Below are 16,742 nucleotides of genomic sequence, written 5' to 3' on the forward strand. Positions count from 1 at the left end.
TAAAATCGAAAGAACGAATCCCAGATATAGAGGTTTACCTCGTCCCACTAACAGAGGTACCTCAGCATGAGTTCCAGTTATGGAGGTTTCTCACTTATCCAGGTCCCACTTAACCAAGTTTCACTGTACTATAGCATTTAAGTCGTACGTAAGCTCAATAATAATTGAAGAGATAAAAGAAAAAGCAATTTAATATATGTTAGGATAATTTGTTCTCTTATTTCAAGGAAATCATAAACTCTTAATAAAAATGTGAATCGTTAAAAATTTTAAAATATTATTAGTACATTTAGTGGAAGCTCGAATAAATAACCAGCACTTATCGCCTCAACCCGACAATTAATTGAATTCGGTGCCTCATTAACTCTATTATAGTCTATTAAGTGCTGGATAAGACGTTTTAGAATATTATATTAATTTCACTTTAAATTCAACTCACAAACCGCGCAGCAAAATGTAGGTAAATTAATTATTTTTTGAATCATTGACATCAATAATGTTAAAATATTTATTTTTTCTACAAAATCAAACTAGTGTGTATAAGACACTCACTATCTACGTAACAACATAGAGCAAAGCCAAGCCAGCCTTTAAAACCTTTCTAAACATTAACGTTATCCCTTTAAAGCTGGGAAAACTAAATCCTATAATCTTTATGCACTATGCTTTTAATTCTTACTTTTACAAAGCTCATATGACGCTTCAAAGTTGTATATGTATGTCGCAGGTAAATTGTATAATTTCGCCGTTTACAAATGGCGTAGTTAATTTCAGAGGCTCTGCATTTTGTAACATGTTGAGAATTTACGCAGGGAGCAGGTTGCAAGCTGACGGAACACTTTTTCAGGGGATCCTATTTCTATGTAGTTAGAATTACATTGACATTCTTAAAGTGTGAAGTCCCGTGTCCTCTAGAGGGGTATGGGCCAGATACATTATGCATACATCTACGGTTTACGACATTTATTTCTCAAAAAGATTACATTTTAATCACTTACAGAGAAATATATTACAAACATGTTTATTCGCTTAGCGTTTTAAGTACGTAGTAAGTAATTTGTTAGCACAATAGAATCAAACAAGAATAACAATAAAAATGAGCGGTAATTTTTATAAACATAAGTTCAAACTACCTCAACGACATTCTAAAGATATGAGGCTTGTGTCGTAGGTAAGTATAGATATGCTATTTTCATCTGTTGTTGGTACATCTGTTGTTGGTATCAAACCTTATTTTTCCAGGACCCCCTTAATCGAATCAAAAAATTCAGAATCCGAATGCTCGGCATATTATTTGTGTTATACTTAGGCATATTACAAAATATCGAGCGTTTGCTTAGCAAACGCTCGATATTTTGTATCCGGCCGTTTATAAACGTCGAAATTCTACGCTTTACCTGCGACATTTTCACTATGCTTTTAGTTCATAAGTATAGTACCTACATTATTTTAACAAAGCTAGCTCATATATCGTATAAGCTTCCGATAATAGAATAATCTCCATATCTTGCAGGCAGCATCTTCTATTGTGTATAAATCGCCTTAGTCTTATATTGTTCGTTCTAAAAGGATATATTATGATTTGGATTAGAGGATTTTGTGTATTTGTATTACGTTATCGACTGCTACTAGGGACTAGGGACAAAGAGTACTTAATAAACAAAAGCTTAAAGGATTGTAGTCGACTTACCTATACTTAAAGCAGTAATTAGCGATATCTAATCCAAAAAAAATGTTTTAAGAGTGTAATCGAATTATAGTTTAAGTACCTAGGAATTAGCTAAATCCAGGTATTGTTTTAACGTTCGTTTGTAGTGTTTTAATTTCATTTGTCACAAAAAAAAAAAGAAAAACAAGTATTTATTTGATTCGACTTCTCAAGAATCGTCATCGCATACATATCATTTGAATACCATACAATTAAAAAAAAAAACACTGTCTAATAGAAGATCCGTAAATAAACTATAGTAAATCAATACCTTAGCTTATTACCGACTACATAATAACCATCTTATATCCGTGTTTTACCAGTTTTATTGCCCGAAAACGTCACATAAATTAAAATACGAGCCCGCCCTTGACCGCCCTAAGTAAAACCTTACACCTGACACAACTTATTCGTAAGCTTATAAATTCAAGTCGTGATATGAAGCCATTACGTAAATACCTACTTTTTATTTAATTATATAATTTATCGAAAGAACTTCATGTTGAACGCACGCTAAATATAGCTCGGAGAATTTATTCGATTTTTTTTTCAATGACGCAAAACGATTGGAATATATGAACACAAATTTGAAATTCCAATTTCCATGTCCATTGTTGTTAACTTCAAAGTTTCCAGACAGAACAAAGTCAGTTTTTTTAGTTATTTACAAATGTTATAATTAATAATCACTTTCAATTTTATTCTACAGTTGATGTTAAAAAAGATGGCGTAGGTTACAAAATGAGCAACAAAAAACGTTTTTTCATTTCGTGTGTCAAGAGATTTATTCCCTACTTTTGGGGAAAAATTACCTGCCATTCCGACATTTTCTGCGATATGTGCTATATAGAGCACTTACATCTAGATGGCAACACATTTGAGAGGTGATAAAATATTATTCCCAGGCAATATATCTCATGTCACTGTAATTCAGCTTACTCTGTATTCTAGGAATTGTTTGATTGAGTGCTTTTAACCGTAAGCGGAAAAATCTTTTACAAACGTGGGTAGTTTGAGGAAATCTGATTGCCTAGCAACCGCCCACTTTGTGTATGTAATTCCACGAATGTAATTTTCAATAAACGTTCGCAAACGATAGGCTATTGAAAATTAAATGGTAGTGAAACAATATTCGCAGAAATTTGCATTAATATAAAATCGATGCATACCGTGAATTGCTTTGTAATTAAAATTAAATATTACATTCCCGGTTCAATACAGTGAAATTACGGGAATTGTTTTCATGCAGTTTATTGTATACTGTGTGATATGTATAATTATTATTTCGTTGAAGTTAAATCACGGAATAAACTAGAAGAAATAACGTAAAACAATAGCGATATGAAAGCTTAGAAATTATATTTAGCTAGTTTATCTCTGAATAAGTTATATGCCTTTTGCTGTTAAAAACGATAACAGTAACATAACATTTTTCACGCTTGAACAAAACTGTACTAACAAGGTACTAACAAAATTCCGCACTCACCGCATATATGAAACTGAACTCATATTGAATTCCACCCATGAACCACCTATATTTAAAGACAATGGTATCTAGCTACTATACACAAGACAGTCACTCTAAAGCTTAATAAGATGACCAAATTGAATCCCGCATCAACAACATATGCATAATCACATGAAGGCATCACACCCACGAGGATTCGAGTTCAATCAGCTCATTAAACACCATCAGACAAGCTGTGCATATTGATAACCCTGTCTTGCGTATATAAGCAGCAGGTTCCTTGCATTTCGCACATTCCAATCTAATATCTTGAGACACTATCACCAAAATGAAGATCGCCGCTCTTGCGCTGTCTTGTGTCTCGCTTCTGCTAATTGCGGATTCTAGTGATGGACAAGGACAGATATATTGTGGACGAAGATTGGCAGAAACGCTGGCGTACCTTTGCGACAACCCTCTTATTAATAGACCAGGTATTTGCATAGAAAAAAATATTAAAGTCAAGAAACAAATGCTATTTACTTCTATGATAGATGAAGGAATTTTATTGACTTTAAACATTTTTAATCATTCTTAACATTCTTCATAACAAATAAAATTAATTAAACGTTCGCAGGTCTCATAAAGCGCACAAACTACAACGCAATAATGTCCAAAGACTTCTGGCCGTGGATCGCGCGTCACAACGCGAAAGGCATGAGGAACAAGCGACAAACAGTCACTTCTGAATGCTGCGACAAGCCGTGCACTTTGAACGAACTTTTGACTTATTGTTCTTATTAATTTGATGAAAGGTTTTTAAACGGGCATATTGCTTCCACTAGGCGCTATTTTGATAGAGAACATGAGGAACAAGCAAGAGACAGTCTCCTCTTAATGCTGCGACAAGCCATGCACTTTGAACGAACTTTTGACGTATTCTTATTATTAATTTTTGAAGACTTTTAAAATGTAAATCAGAAATATGCCCTTAATTGTATTATTCTGCGTGAAATAAGTTATAAGAATTTGTAATAATTTACTGCTTTTCATGAAGGAATTGGTTTATTTTATCTGTGAGAAATAATGCATAAAAAGCCGCTGTCATAGGTACATATGCTATAATTTAAACAGATGCAGTTGTTTTAGGTTACTTTTTTCTGAAAGTTGTACCTAGTACCTAGAGCTTTTATTTTAAGTATTAATTTTTAAATCAATTGAGATTTCTTGCATTTATTGGAATCGAAGCATTTAGTGGCGCTTAACAAATGAACAGTACATTTATTATATTTAGGTACCCTTCGACTTTTAATATTTTAAGACAAATATAAGGCTGGTATTCGACAGATTCATTATATCTTTATCTTTATGTTAAGTTAATTACAAATTGTGTATCTTACGAAAGATTTAAAACAAATAAAATTTACCACTAAAAATCTCCAGTTTTGAAAAATTATAAAAAATCGGCTATGACGACATTTGACAATTTGAAAAAAAAAAATAATATGTTACAACTTAGTCATAATATTATAAAAATAAGAAATGTTTGTAAATACATTATACTAGTCATATAGTAACTATTTGTAAGAAAAAATAAATAAAAATGAATAATTATTATACTTTTATAAGACGTGCAATATGTGTTTTATTCTAATCCTACTACCAAGTAAAATTTTAAATTAGTTGTATGTTTTATAAAAGTTACTTAATAATTTCGATGATTATTTTAATATATTAGAAAATTCATTCATTAGCAACGCAGAAAGTAGGTAATACTTAATGTAAATTACTTTTATTTGTAAAGGTTTATAAAATACTTAGCAACCATTGAGTTACATGTACTACGTAATAGAGAGGACATCGCTACTACACTTTTTTTAACCTGAGTTAGAGTCAATCGTCTCAAACTCAATTTTTATTTGTTACATTGATTGGTTTTAATTGATAAGTTTATTCATATTTTTTAAATAAGATATACAGTATTTATTTGTTACATTGATTGGCTTCAATTTATAAGAAACTAGCGGTCCGCCCCGGCTTCGCCCGTGGTACAAATTTACGTTTTCTCTACATAAAAACCATCCTCGTACTTCAAGGAAAATAATAAAAAAATAATTATCTAAATCGGTTCAGCCGTTCTCGAGTTATGCGCCTACCAACACATTTTGCGATTCATTTTTATACATAAAGATAAGAGGCAGAATATCTACAAAGTGTATGACTCACTATCCGCCCCGCGCCGCCGCGCTTGTCGCACAGATTTTGTTCGTGGTGCCCACTCTAGTAATAATATCTCAATGTTAGCAACAAACAAATTAATACCAATATTATTCTTAACTTATCTATACATCTAACAACTATGCAATCTCTAACTTTGCCACTGAATTTTAGCCCTCTCATCCAACCAATTAGAGTTTAAAACCGCTTAAACGAATGCACAAAAAAACCTCGTCTATAATATAAGCAATTACATCAATTTGCAGTCAATATACAACTTTTTGCCCCGTCCTTGTCCACCTACATACCACCTTAGTGACAAGTTGACGTGTACACTTAAATGGTCAGAGGAAAATCTTGTAAACCGTTCTATGTTTTATTAATGCTACAGCAAATTAGAATATATCTGTCTGTTATTTATTCACCCTCTTTTGGCATTTGATTTGAAGACATCAACTACGCTTTTAGAGCTAAAGAAATAACATTGAAAAAAAAAAACTCTGACATTTTTAAAATTTGTGTGAAATAATATCTTCTAGATTCACTATGGACAATTCGTTTATCGTGAATATTAGTCTACTAGCGGACCGCTAGTAGCGGTCCGCCCCGGCTTCGCCCGTGGTACTTACATGTTTTATAGCCTATACTGCTCAGTGAAGATGCAGCTTTCTAATGGTGAAAGAATTTTTGAAATCGGTCCAGTAGTTTATGCGTGAAAACCATACATGCATACATAATTACAAACCTTTCCTCTTTATAATATTAGTATAGATAAATATTTCTAATTAGTGTTAATCAACATTATTAGCTTAAAATCAAATTACATAAAATAATTGAGTTATTATGTAATTGAGCTCCTTAAAATTAAGTGGCTGCAATTTTGTATTATTACGGCCATTACGGTTATTCTAAAACAATATCAATTTTATAACATTGAAATTATGAAATAAACCAGCTTTTTTGTCCTTTTACTAAAGTATTATGATTCTCATCATCATCTTCCTCATTTTAAGGGCAAAAACTCCCCTAGGGCCCTAAGTATCTATAAGTTTACGAGTAGCTATATAGTTCATTGAAATGTTACATTTTTTAGGCCTAACCTCGCATTTTTTAGAGGACGCAATTTTGTTTTTTTGATATGTAGGGGGGGTCAGTGTGAAGCTAAAACCAAGTTTGTGGGGTCGCCACCCTTGTCCCACGGCCGCCATCTTGAAAATAGCGGTTGGAATGGTTTTTACGATATATCTCTTAAAGTATTTATTTGATAAAAAAATATCGTTCACATTATTTGTTGCAAATTAAATTGTCTACAACTTTGGTCCAGTAACTTTTTGTCGTAGAACTATAAATAAAAAAGTTATAAGCGAAAATGTTCAGAAATTAGAGATGTTTATATTTTTCAATAAAACTTTTTTTTATAATTTTACGAAGAAATGATTTTAGACCATTTTTGTAGATTGTTTTTCGAGGAACAACTTTTATATACAACATTTTTTCATTACGTCAATAGCTAAGGTTTTACAGCGCTCAGAAGTGAGTACTATTTTTCAGTAGTAACTATACATAATATATTGGCTATTGGCTCTTTTCCCAGACTCCACAACAATGGAAGCACACTGCAGAACATTTCAGCCCAGCTTTTCGACGTAAAATAACGCGCTTCCAGACTCTATCTCCTGGGTGGTGGGGAAAAGATTCAATAATTAATTATTAATAATATTGCAAAATTAATTATTAAAAATATTATAATAACAAAAAAAAACAATTACTGATGACAAATTATTATTTACACACATAATATAAGTATACTGTATAGATCAGAGTACTGAAAATTAGTACTCACTTCGGAGCGCTGTAAAACCTTAGCTATTTACTTAATGACAAAATGTTGTATATAAAAGTTGTTCCTCGAAAAACAATCTACAAAAATGGTCTGATATCATTTCTTCGTAAAATTATAAAAAAAAAAAATTATTGAAAAATATAAATATCTCTAATTTCTGAACATTTTCACTTATAACTTTTTTATTTATAGTTCTACGACAAAAAGTTACTGGACCAAAGTTGTAGAGAATTTAATTTGCAACAAATAATGTTACTCAATGTTTTTCATCAAATAAATAGTTTAAGAGATATATCGTAAAAACCATATTAACCGCTATTTTCAAGATGGCGGCCGTGGGACAAGGGTGGCGACCCCACAAACTTGGTGATAGCTTCACACTGAACCCCCTACACATCAATAAAATAAAATTGCGTCCTCTAAAAAATGCAACCCCAAATGTAACTTTTCAATGGAGTAATAAGTTATAATCCACAACCTTGACAAAATTGCGGGTTAATACATGTCACATGTGACATGTCGTCAAACTTTTTTGCCCTGAAGCATATTTCATCACCATATTATCCTTGAAACGTTAAATAAACGGTACAATGATGACAGAATATATGGATATTTATTACTATTTCACGCGAAAACCACTGAACGGATTTCGATGGCATTAGGCAGTGATTTAGATTATGTGCGAGCCTAATGCTATAGAAATTCCTCGCTTCGGGTTCGTCCGCAGGTGATACCACGTCACACGTGGTACAGATATGTAATTCTGGACAATGCGAGTAAAACCGCGCGGCACAGCTATACAGGGTGTAATCGTTAAGTGTGCACAGGCGATTTTTCCATAAGTATTACAGATAACAAAAAACTTTAAACTGATATCGAAAGTACTTAACCTAATGAGTAAAATGGCCGTAATAAATTTTTAAAAATAAATCGAGAAATATCAAAAAAATTATCTTTAAACCCTCCCATACATTAAGTATGAAATATGAATATCCCATATACATTTAATATGAAAGATTTTAGCTTTCTTTTTCTTTTTTTGTTTTCTGCTTTAATTACTTCGCAAATTTGAAGTGGCATTTTCCACGCTTTTTCCGGACATTTTCACGCATTTTCCGGATATTTTCCGGGGATTTTCCGAGCATTTCCCTGGCATTTTCCGGGGATTTTCCACGCAATTCCCAGACATTTTCCGGACATTCCTCAGGCATGTTCCGGGGATTTCCAGGCATTTTCCGGATATTTTCCGGACATATTCACGCATTTTCCGGACATTTTCACGCATTTGCCGGATATTTTCCGGACATTTTCACACATTTTCCGGATATTTTCCAGGGATATTCCACGGTTTTTCCGGAAATTTCCACGCATTTTCCGGATATTTTCCAGACATTTTCCAGGCATTTTCCACGCTTCTCCCGGACATTTTCCGGATATTTTCCAGACATTTCCCAGGCATTTTCCGGTTATTTTCCGGGAATTTCCCAGGCATTTTCCGGGGATTTTCCACGCTTCTCCCGGACATTTTCCAGACATTTCCCAGGCATTTTCCGGTTATTTTCCGGGAATTTCCCAGGCATTTTCCGGGGATTTTCCGAGCATTTCCCGGGGATTTTCCAGACATTTACAGGCTATCTCAGGGAAATGTCCGGAAAATGCCTGGTAAATATCTGGAAAATACCCGGAAAATGCGTGAAAATGTACGGAAAATGCGTGGAAATGCCTGGAAAATCCCCGGAAAATGCCTGGGAAATGTCCGGGAAATGTCCGGAAAATTCCCGGAAAATATCCGGAAAATGCGTGAAAATGTCCGGAAAAACGTGGAAAATGTCACTTCAAATTTGCGAAGTAATAAAAGCAGAAAACCAAAAAAAGAAAAAGAAAGCTAAAATCTTTCATATTAAATGTATATGGGATATTCATATTTCATACTTAATGTATGGGAGGGTTTAAAGATAATTTTTTTGATATTTCTCGATTTATTTTTAAAAATTTATTACCGCCATTTCACTCATTAGGTTAAGTACTTTCGATATCAGTTTAAAGTTTTTTGTTATCTGTAATACTTACGGAAAAATCGCCTGTGCACACTTAACGATTACACCCTGTATACTTTTTGGTTGAGCGTCAGCCAAAAAGTATATAGTCTTAATCCCTCATCATTTTATAATACATACTTACTATATGTGTCCCATCTCACTATATTATCTCCCAAACTATCAAAAAAATATATTATTTTGTACCTCTATACTGTTTTTTATTTCAAGTTATTATTGCGACCTACTTCATACGTGTCACACGCGTATTGTTTCATCTCAGCTTTATCTCAGAGCTGCTATGATTTGTTTTAGATGAAGAAAAGATTTAGAATAAATAATAAATATATGGTTCTTGTGTTTTATTTTTCACATTTTATATTAGGTTATTAAATGATATTTACATAAAATTTGTATAAAACTTGCGTATAGTAAAGATATTTGTAATGTATATTTATAAAAGAAAGTCGTGTGTTACTCCACTTATAACTTAAGAACGGCTGAACCGATTTAGCTGAAAATTGGCAGGGAGATAGTTTAGAGCCAGGAGAAGGACATAGGATACTAAATATGTACCACGGGCGAAGCCGGGGCGGACCACTAGTAGAAATATAAATTTAATACTATGAAACATTTTTTAATATAATAGGATGCTTCTGTAGTATCAACGAATCAAATAAATTACCATCCTTTGTGTCCACTCTTTCTAAGAAATAATAATAAAAATAAAAACGTCGGTCCATCCGGTCTCATAATATAAATAGAGTAACAAATAATACCCTCGACTTTTCTTTTATATAGCCTTTATAACTATCACAATATAACTATAAATAGAAACAATACTAACACTCCCATCAAATCAAATCATTTATTTATTACTAGCTGTGTCGCGCGGTTTCACCCGCGTAGCTCTGCTCCTGTTGGTCTTAGCGTGATGATATAATATTGCCTATAGCCTTCCTCGATAAATGGACTATCTAACACCGAAAGAATTTTTCAAATAGAACCAGTATTTCCTGAGATTAGCGAGTTCAAACAAACAAACTCCTCAGCTTTATAATATTAGTATAGATTTGCAAACAGAACTAAACTAATGTTATTCCCGTTCAAATTCCCAGAAATCATCTATTTTTCCCATCGCAGTAAAACCGGTGCTAATTGAGAGGTCCATTTCCGTGGAGGAAACTGCTATATTGCACACACATACTACATAGTGACAGTTTGTATGTGCACGTTGCTGAAAAGCATACAAATAGATTTATAGGTTTTTTAAGGATTCAATTCGAACTAAAAATATTGCGAAATAAAAAAGAAATTTCAAGTGACACTAGGTGTATGATAGGTAAGTATGTAATTAATTTTAATAATTATTTTAATTCATTATCAGTTATCTTCTTCTCTTATATATAAAAATGAATCGCAAAATGTGTTGGTAAGCGCATAACTCGAGAACGGCTGAACAGATTTCGATAATTCTTTTTTTATTATATTCCTTGAAGTACGAGGATGGTTTTTATGTAGAGAAAACGTAAGTACCACGGGCGAAGCCGGGGCGGACCGCCTAGTTATATATGTATATTTTTAGGTGAATGATCAGTGATTTTGCTTGTGGTTTTGAAGAGTTAACTTTCGTACCTACTGTTGTTTCAAAGGCCGTTTTAAAAAACTTAAATTAAACAATAGCATGTAAAATACACATCAATACATAATAATTTTACATGAAATCCACGAAAATAACAATTAAAAGTGTATACTTTTAATTAACCTACTAATTAATAAAAAACCAGAGCCACCGCTTCACTGGTTTGCTCGAATTTGATAAAAATTCAGATTAGTTTGAAAACTGTTTGATATTGAAATCGTATATTGCGTCGACGATATTGAAATGTATACAAATCGCTAGTGAAACGGAAATTCATATTTTTATGCCGAAATAAATCCGTACAAAATAAAAACATACCCGACATACATACATATAGGTAGATACTATATAACAATCACCGGGCGCAGCTTGTAGATATTTTAATCATTCAAAATCGTTCACCTACCTACCACCTTTCTTTTCCCTCCAGTACTTTATTACGTGAGATTCTCATTGAAAGATATAGTAAAGAGAAAATAATGCTTCTTGGGTTCGTTATTACCAGGACACGGCTTATCTATAATTGACATTCCATGTTATAAAGATACTAGTGGTCCGCCCCGGCTTCGCCCGTGGTACATATTTCACAATAAAAGGTAGCCTATGTCCTTTCTCGGGTATCAAAATATCTCTATATCAAATTTCATGCAAAATGGTTCAGTAGTTTAGGCGTGATTGAGTAACAGACAGACAGAATTACTTTCGCATTTATAATATTAGTATGGATACAATAAAAAAAATATTTTCTAGCACTTTGTATTGTTACACAAATAAAGCAATACAAAAATAAATACCATTAAAAGCCCCAACAAATCCCCTGCACACAAACATTTGCAACCAGAACATTCGTAATATTCCACACATGTCAAGGTGAACGCATCCCGGGCGAACCCCGGGCTGAATCCAACATGGCCGCCGCGGGGGCTGTCAAAACCATGTCTGGTGCACTACATACAAAAGACGATTAATGCCATCCGTCTACCAATAGATGCCGCTAAGTGTATCATTTTAACCAGCAAAAAATAAAATTAGATTTAATTGCAATTTCATTGCTTTTTATAATTTTTTACATACTTTTGTAAATGGAACCTACCTATTTAATTTAATTTTCACTCGATTTTAACTAATTTTACAGAAAAGTTTATATTCAAAACAACGCCATCTCATGAAACTACTATAAACAAGTTATTCTCCTCCGATTTGGCGATGCTAAACGAATACTAGATGGCACTACAGACGTTTTTACGTTACTTTTCACGTTTTTAACACAGACTAATAATAATATCACAGACCACAGACTAATAATAATATACTACGTTTTTAATACATAACCTCATTGCCTTTGCAGTACCTATAAAAAATATTGTAAATGGGTTAAAGCCGTTATTAATTATTACTAACTGCGTTCCTGTAGCGGCTTATATTTGGTAGGTACCTAGTGTATTGATCGTTTTCATACGAAAAATGAATTGTCGGAAAACTTGCGAGATTGTGTGAATATTTGATTGCAAGATCTCATTACAAAATAATATACATAATACAACCTATACTTAAACCGTAGTAAGTATATTATTTCTAGTCACATTTAATTATAAGTATATAAATTAAATAAATATTAAAGGACAATATTACACAAATCGACCTAGTCCCACAGTAATCTCAATTAAGGCTTATGTTGTGGGTACTAGACGACGATAAATATAATTTAATATTTTATAAATACATATATAGATAACACCCAGACCCAAAAACAAATAATCAAGTTCATCACACAAATATTTGCCCTGACCGGGGATCGAACCCGGGACCGTCAGCTCAGTAGGCAGTTACTTTACCTCTGCGCCAACCGCGTCGTTAAGAATATCAAGAATTCATAATGAAAACATCATAATGATAATAAATCGAAACTAAAGTTAAATACCTACCTACGTCATCTTGTTTTATTTTCTAAATAATCCTATCAGATTACCTTTATAATTTATATGAAGTATGAACCAAAAAGTTTTGAGATTTAAACCGTAGAAAAGGTTTTGAATGATCCTTTGCGTTTTTTTTCTTTATGCGCCTAAAATGAAATATTTCGACATCGATTCCCATAAGAATGAAGTATTTTCCCGTTATAAAAAGTAGCCTATGTTCATCAGGTAGGTATAATTTTTGCTTCGAATGGTGAAATAATTTTTCAAATCAATCCAGTAGTTTCGGATCCTATCCAATACAAACAAACAAACAATCAAATCATTTCTGTTTTGTAGATAAATACGAAAGTTACTCCGTCATAGTAGGACAAAATAGAAAATAGTGGGACCACAAGAAAATAGGTATTCCCGCACGCGTCTGAACCGATTTTGACGGAAATTTCGATATACATACACGGTACATACCTACGTTGAAAAAGGACATCTCAATTTTGTTGCATAAATAGGATTCAAGGTGTAAGAACAGGGATTGAATAAGGCACACGGTTGAAGCCGTAGAATGAAAGTTGGTAATTTATAAGATTAATTTATTGTAAAATAAACTACTTCATTTTACTTAAACATATTCTATTTATCATTCATTGACTTATCATAAACTTTTGAGTCTAGTTAGGTACTAGTACCTATTATGTGAAAATTTTGAAAAAAATGTTTTCTTTAGGAAATTATTAGCATTAATTACCTTGTCTTGTCATTAATTTATTTACCTACTTGGTAATAATCGGTCGAACACTTGTTTAAAGTTTATTTTCCTTGTCTTTTCCAGGTAATCTAAATTATTTAATTTTTGCAGTAGGTAATTAATTCATTTCGGCTTGAACAGACAAGGCCATTAGGTGAAGCGAGATTGCCAAATATGGGTGATCTGTAGATTGCCGTCCTGCTGTCGAGCGTTCGCGGTACGGACGCCGCGCTGTTGCCGCACTGTGCATTTTGTATGAAAACAAACGACCGGCCGTGCGCCGTACGACAAACGCACAGCTTCGGCACTGTAGCGACTAGCGGTCCGATACAAAACGCATAAATTGAAAGAGCCATAAGTGTTGGAACAACATTCCACCACCATTTAACCAGTTTGACAAATATTAATAATTTTCGTTTCCAATACCGGAGACATATTTTAAAATTGTGTTCTAACCCTGCATTTGTATCGAATTACAGTTTACACATAAACTTTAATTAAATATTTATTTTATTTACTGGTTATAATATAACATAACATTATATAGACCGTTATTTTCTGCCTATTTATCATTATAATTAAAAACATTGTAAGTATATGTTAACGGAAATGTATGTAATCCGTCATTGTATAAAATTCCCAGGAAATGTATGTAATTCCTAAAATCGCATGGAAATGTGTGAAATAAATTATTTTATAGTACACATTTCCTAGGAAATCCATATATTACCTAACTAACAGTCGGAAATGTAAAACATCTAAGATATTGGAAGGTACGCGGGACGAGGGGTATGTATGTCGCAATCGGATTGTATAATCCGCCGAATTACAAACGGCCGGCATTTTGTAATATGCCGAAAATTCGTAATCAGAAATTTTTGGTTTGGATAAGGGGGTGGGTTAGGTTAGGTTCGTGTTTTTTAGAACTATACAGAAATAGGAGCCCCACGAAGTGGGGCTCCGTCGGCTCGCGACCGTCTTTTTGTAGAATGTTTGAAAAAGACGAATTTCGGCATATTACAAAATGCCGGCCGTTTGTAATACGGCGGATTATACAATCCAACTGCGACATGTACACGGGGACAGCAGGACGAGGGGACTGATTACCTTAAGGACGCTGTCACAAATCTGCGTTATAGTCCGGGATACATCGTCCATTTTTGCAAGTGATTACTATCAAGCTAATTTTTCGTGAGTAGCTTTATTTTGATGAGATGCCCAATAATTTCATGTACGAAACTCTCGTTTGTCGTAGCTACCAGAGGAAACAAGGATAAAATATTTTGATTTGATGGTTCTCAAATATTAATTACCAACTGAATGTTTTTTTTTGTTCAATCTCAAGATTATTATCTAAATTATTCGAAAAAATATTTGTCCTACAAAATCTATGGTTTGATCAAAGAGTCCCCCTTTCCAATGTGTATCGATAACGAAGTCATCATAAATGATTACTAACCAGCTGATTTTTTTTATTTTCACTTATTTAATACTTGTATAATTCAACAGACATATTGTCCTACAAATTGCGTAATAAATATTTGGGTACCGTCAAATCAAAAATTTTTATCCTTGTTACCTCTGTAAGCTACCACAATCGAGAGTTTCGTACATGAAATTATTGGGCATCTCATCAAAATAAAGCTACTCACGAAAAATTAGCTTGATAGTAATCACTTGCAAAAATGGACGATGTATCCCGGACTATTACTCAAATTTAGGTATATTTAACGTCGCAACGTGGTTCGCGGGACATCACGCTCACGTAAACATAGCGCAATCCATTTTATAGACCATCTTCATACTTGATATTTTTTTTTTTATATTTATATTGAAATTGATTCCAGAAGATTACTGGGAACTTTAAAAAATTCATTTTGTTACTTTTATTAGTAGGTACGATCCTTATAAGTATTTTAGTGTATTCAACCAACTTAAAAAAGTGGGACTATTTTACAAAAATTTGAATATGAATTGTATTATTGTATACAATATCGAAGCTTTTTAAGAAATGTATAAAATACTTTTTTAAGGACGCTGTCACAAATCTGCGCTACTCAAATTTAGGTATTTAACGTCGCAACGTGGTTCGCGGGACATCACGCTCACGTAAACATAGCGCATTCCATTTTATAGACCATATTCATACTTGATATTATTTTTTTTATATTTTTATTGAAATTGATTCCAGAAGATTACTGGGAACTTTAAAAATTCATTTTGTTACTTTTATTAGTAGGTACGATCCTTATGTGTATTTTAGTGAATTCAACCAACTTAAAAAAGTGTGACTATTTTACAACAATTTGAATATGAATTGTATTATTGTATATTGTGTACATATTATTCATATATCGAAGCTTTTTAAGAAATGTATCTATAAAATACTTAAAGAATTATTATCATACATAATATTATGTTACCGGCAATATATTAAACCCGGCATTGTATTTGTATGCAATTCTTAGTAAATGTATGTTATTCCGAGAAACAGTCGGAATGCAATAAATTAAATTCGTCACATTACCTATATCTTAAAATCTGAACTTTTCCTAAGTAGCAAACACATTTGCAAATTTGGGTGGTTTTTGGGGTAGCTATTAACCAATATGAGGTCAAAACTAAAATCCAAGATGGCGCCGGCGAAAATTTGAAATCTTTTCGTCATGGGTGTCATTTTCAAGGAGTTGGAGTAGCTATTAATCAATATGAGGTCAAATTTAAAATCCAAAATGGCGCCGACGAAAATTTGACATCATTTCGTGATGGGTGTCATTTTCAAAGTTTTTGGGGTAGCTATTAACGAATATGAGGTCAAAACTGAAATCCAAGATGGCGCTGACGAAAATTGTACATCTTTTCGTCATGGGTGTCATTTTCACGGTTATTAGGGTATCTATTAACCAATATGAGGTCAAAACTAAAATCTAAGATGGCGCCGACGAAAATTTTACATCTTTTCGTCATGGGTGTCATTTTCATGGTAATTGGGGTATCTATTAACCAATATGAGGTCAAAACTAAAATCCAAGATGGCGCCGACGAAAATTTTACATCTTTTCGACACGGGTGTCATTTTCATGGTTTTTGGGGTAGCTATTAACCAATATGAGGTCAAAACTAAAATCCAAGATGGCGCGGACGAAAATTTTACATATTTTCGTCATGAGTGTCATTTTCATGGTTTT

General features: G+C 33.0%; 2 protein-coding genes across 2 annotated transcripts in view; one reads left to right on the forward strand and one right to left on the reverse strand.

Annotated features, from left to right (window-relative positions):
* Positions 1-16,742, reverse strand: part of Pkc53E (Protein C kinase 53E) — a 193,864-nt gene that overhangs the window by 35,197 nt on the left and 141,925 nt on the right. The gene's annotated exons all lie outside the window — the stretch shown is intronic.
* Positions 3,484-4,622, forward strand: LOC149903219 (bombyxin A-3 homolog). The gene is made up of 2 exons (XM_090109042.1): positions 3,484-3,649; positions 3,793-4,622. Exons 1-2 carry the CDS (start codon positions 3,505-3,507, stop codon positions 3,957-3,959), a joined length of 312 nt encoding a protein of 103 aa, XP_089965168.1. The 5' UTR covers positions 3,484-3,504; the 3' UTR covers positions 3,960-4,622.

This window comes from Colias eurytheme, chromosome 13, assembly GCF_061535395.1.
Source record: "Colias eurytheme isolate Ceu_HAF_F1 chromosome 13, ilColEury1 Martin Lab GWU primary, whole genome shotgun sequence".
Lineage (NCBI taxonomy): Eukaryota > Metazoa > Arthropoda > Insecta > Lepidoptera > Pieridae > Colias > Colias eurytheme.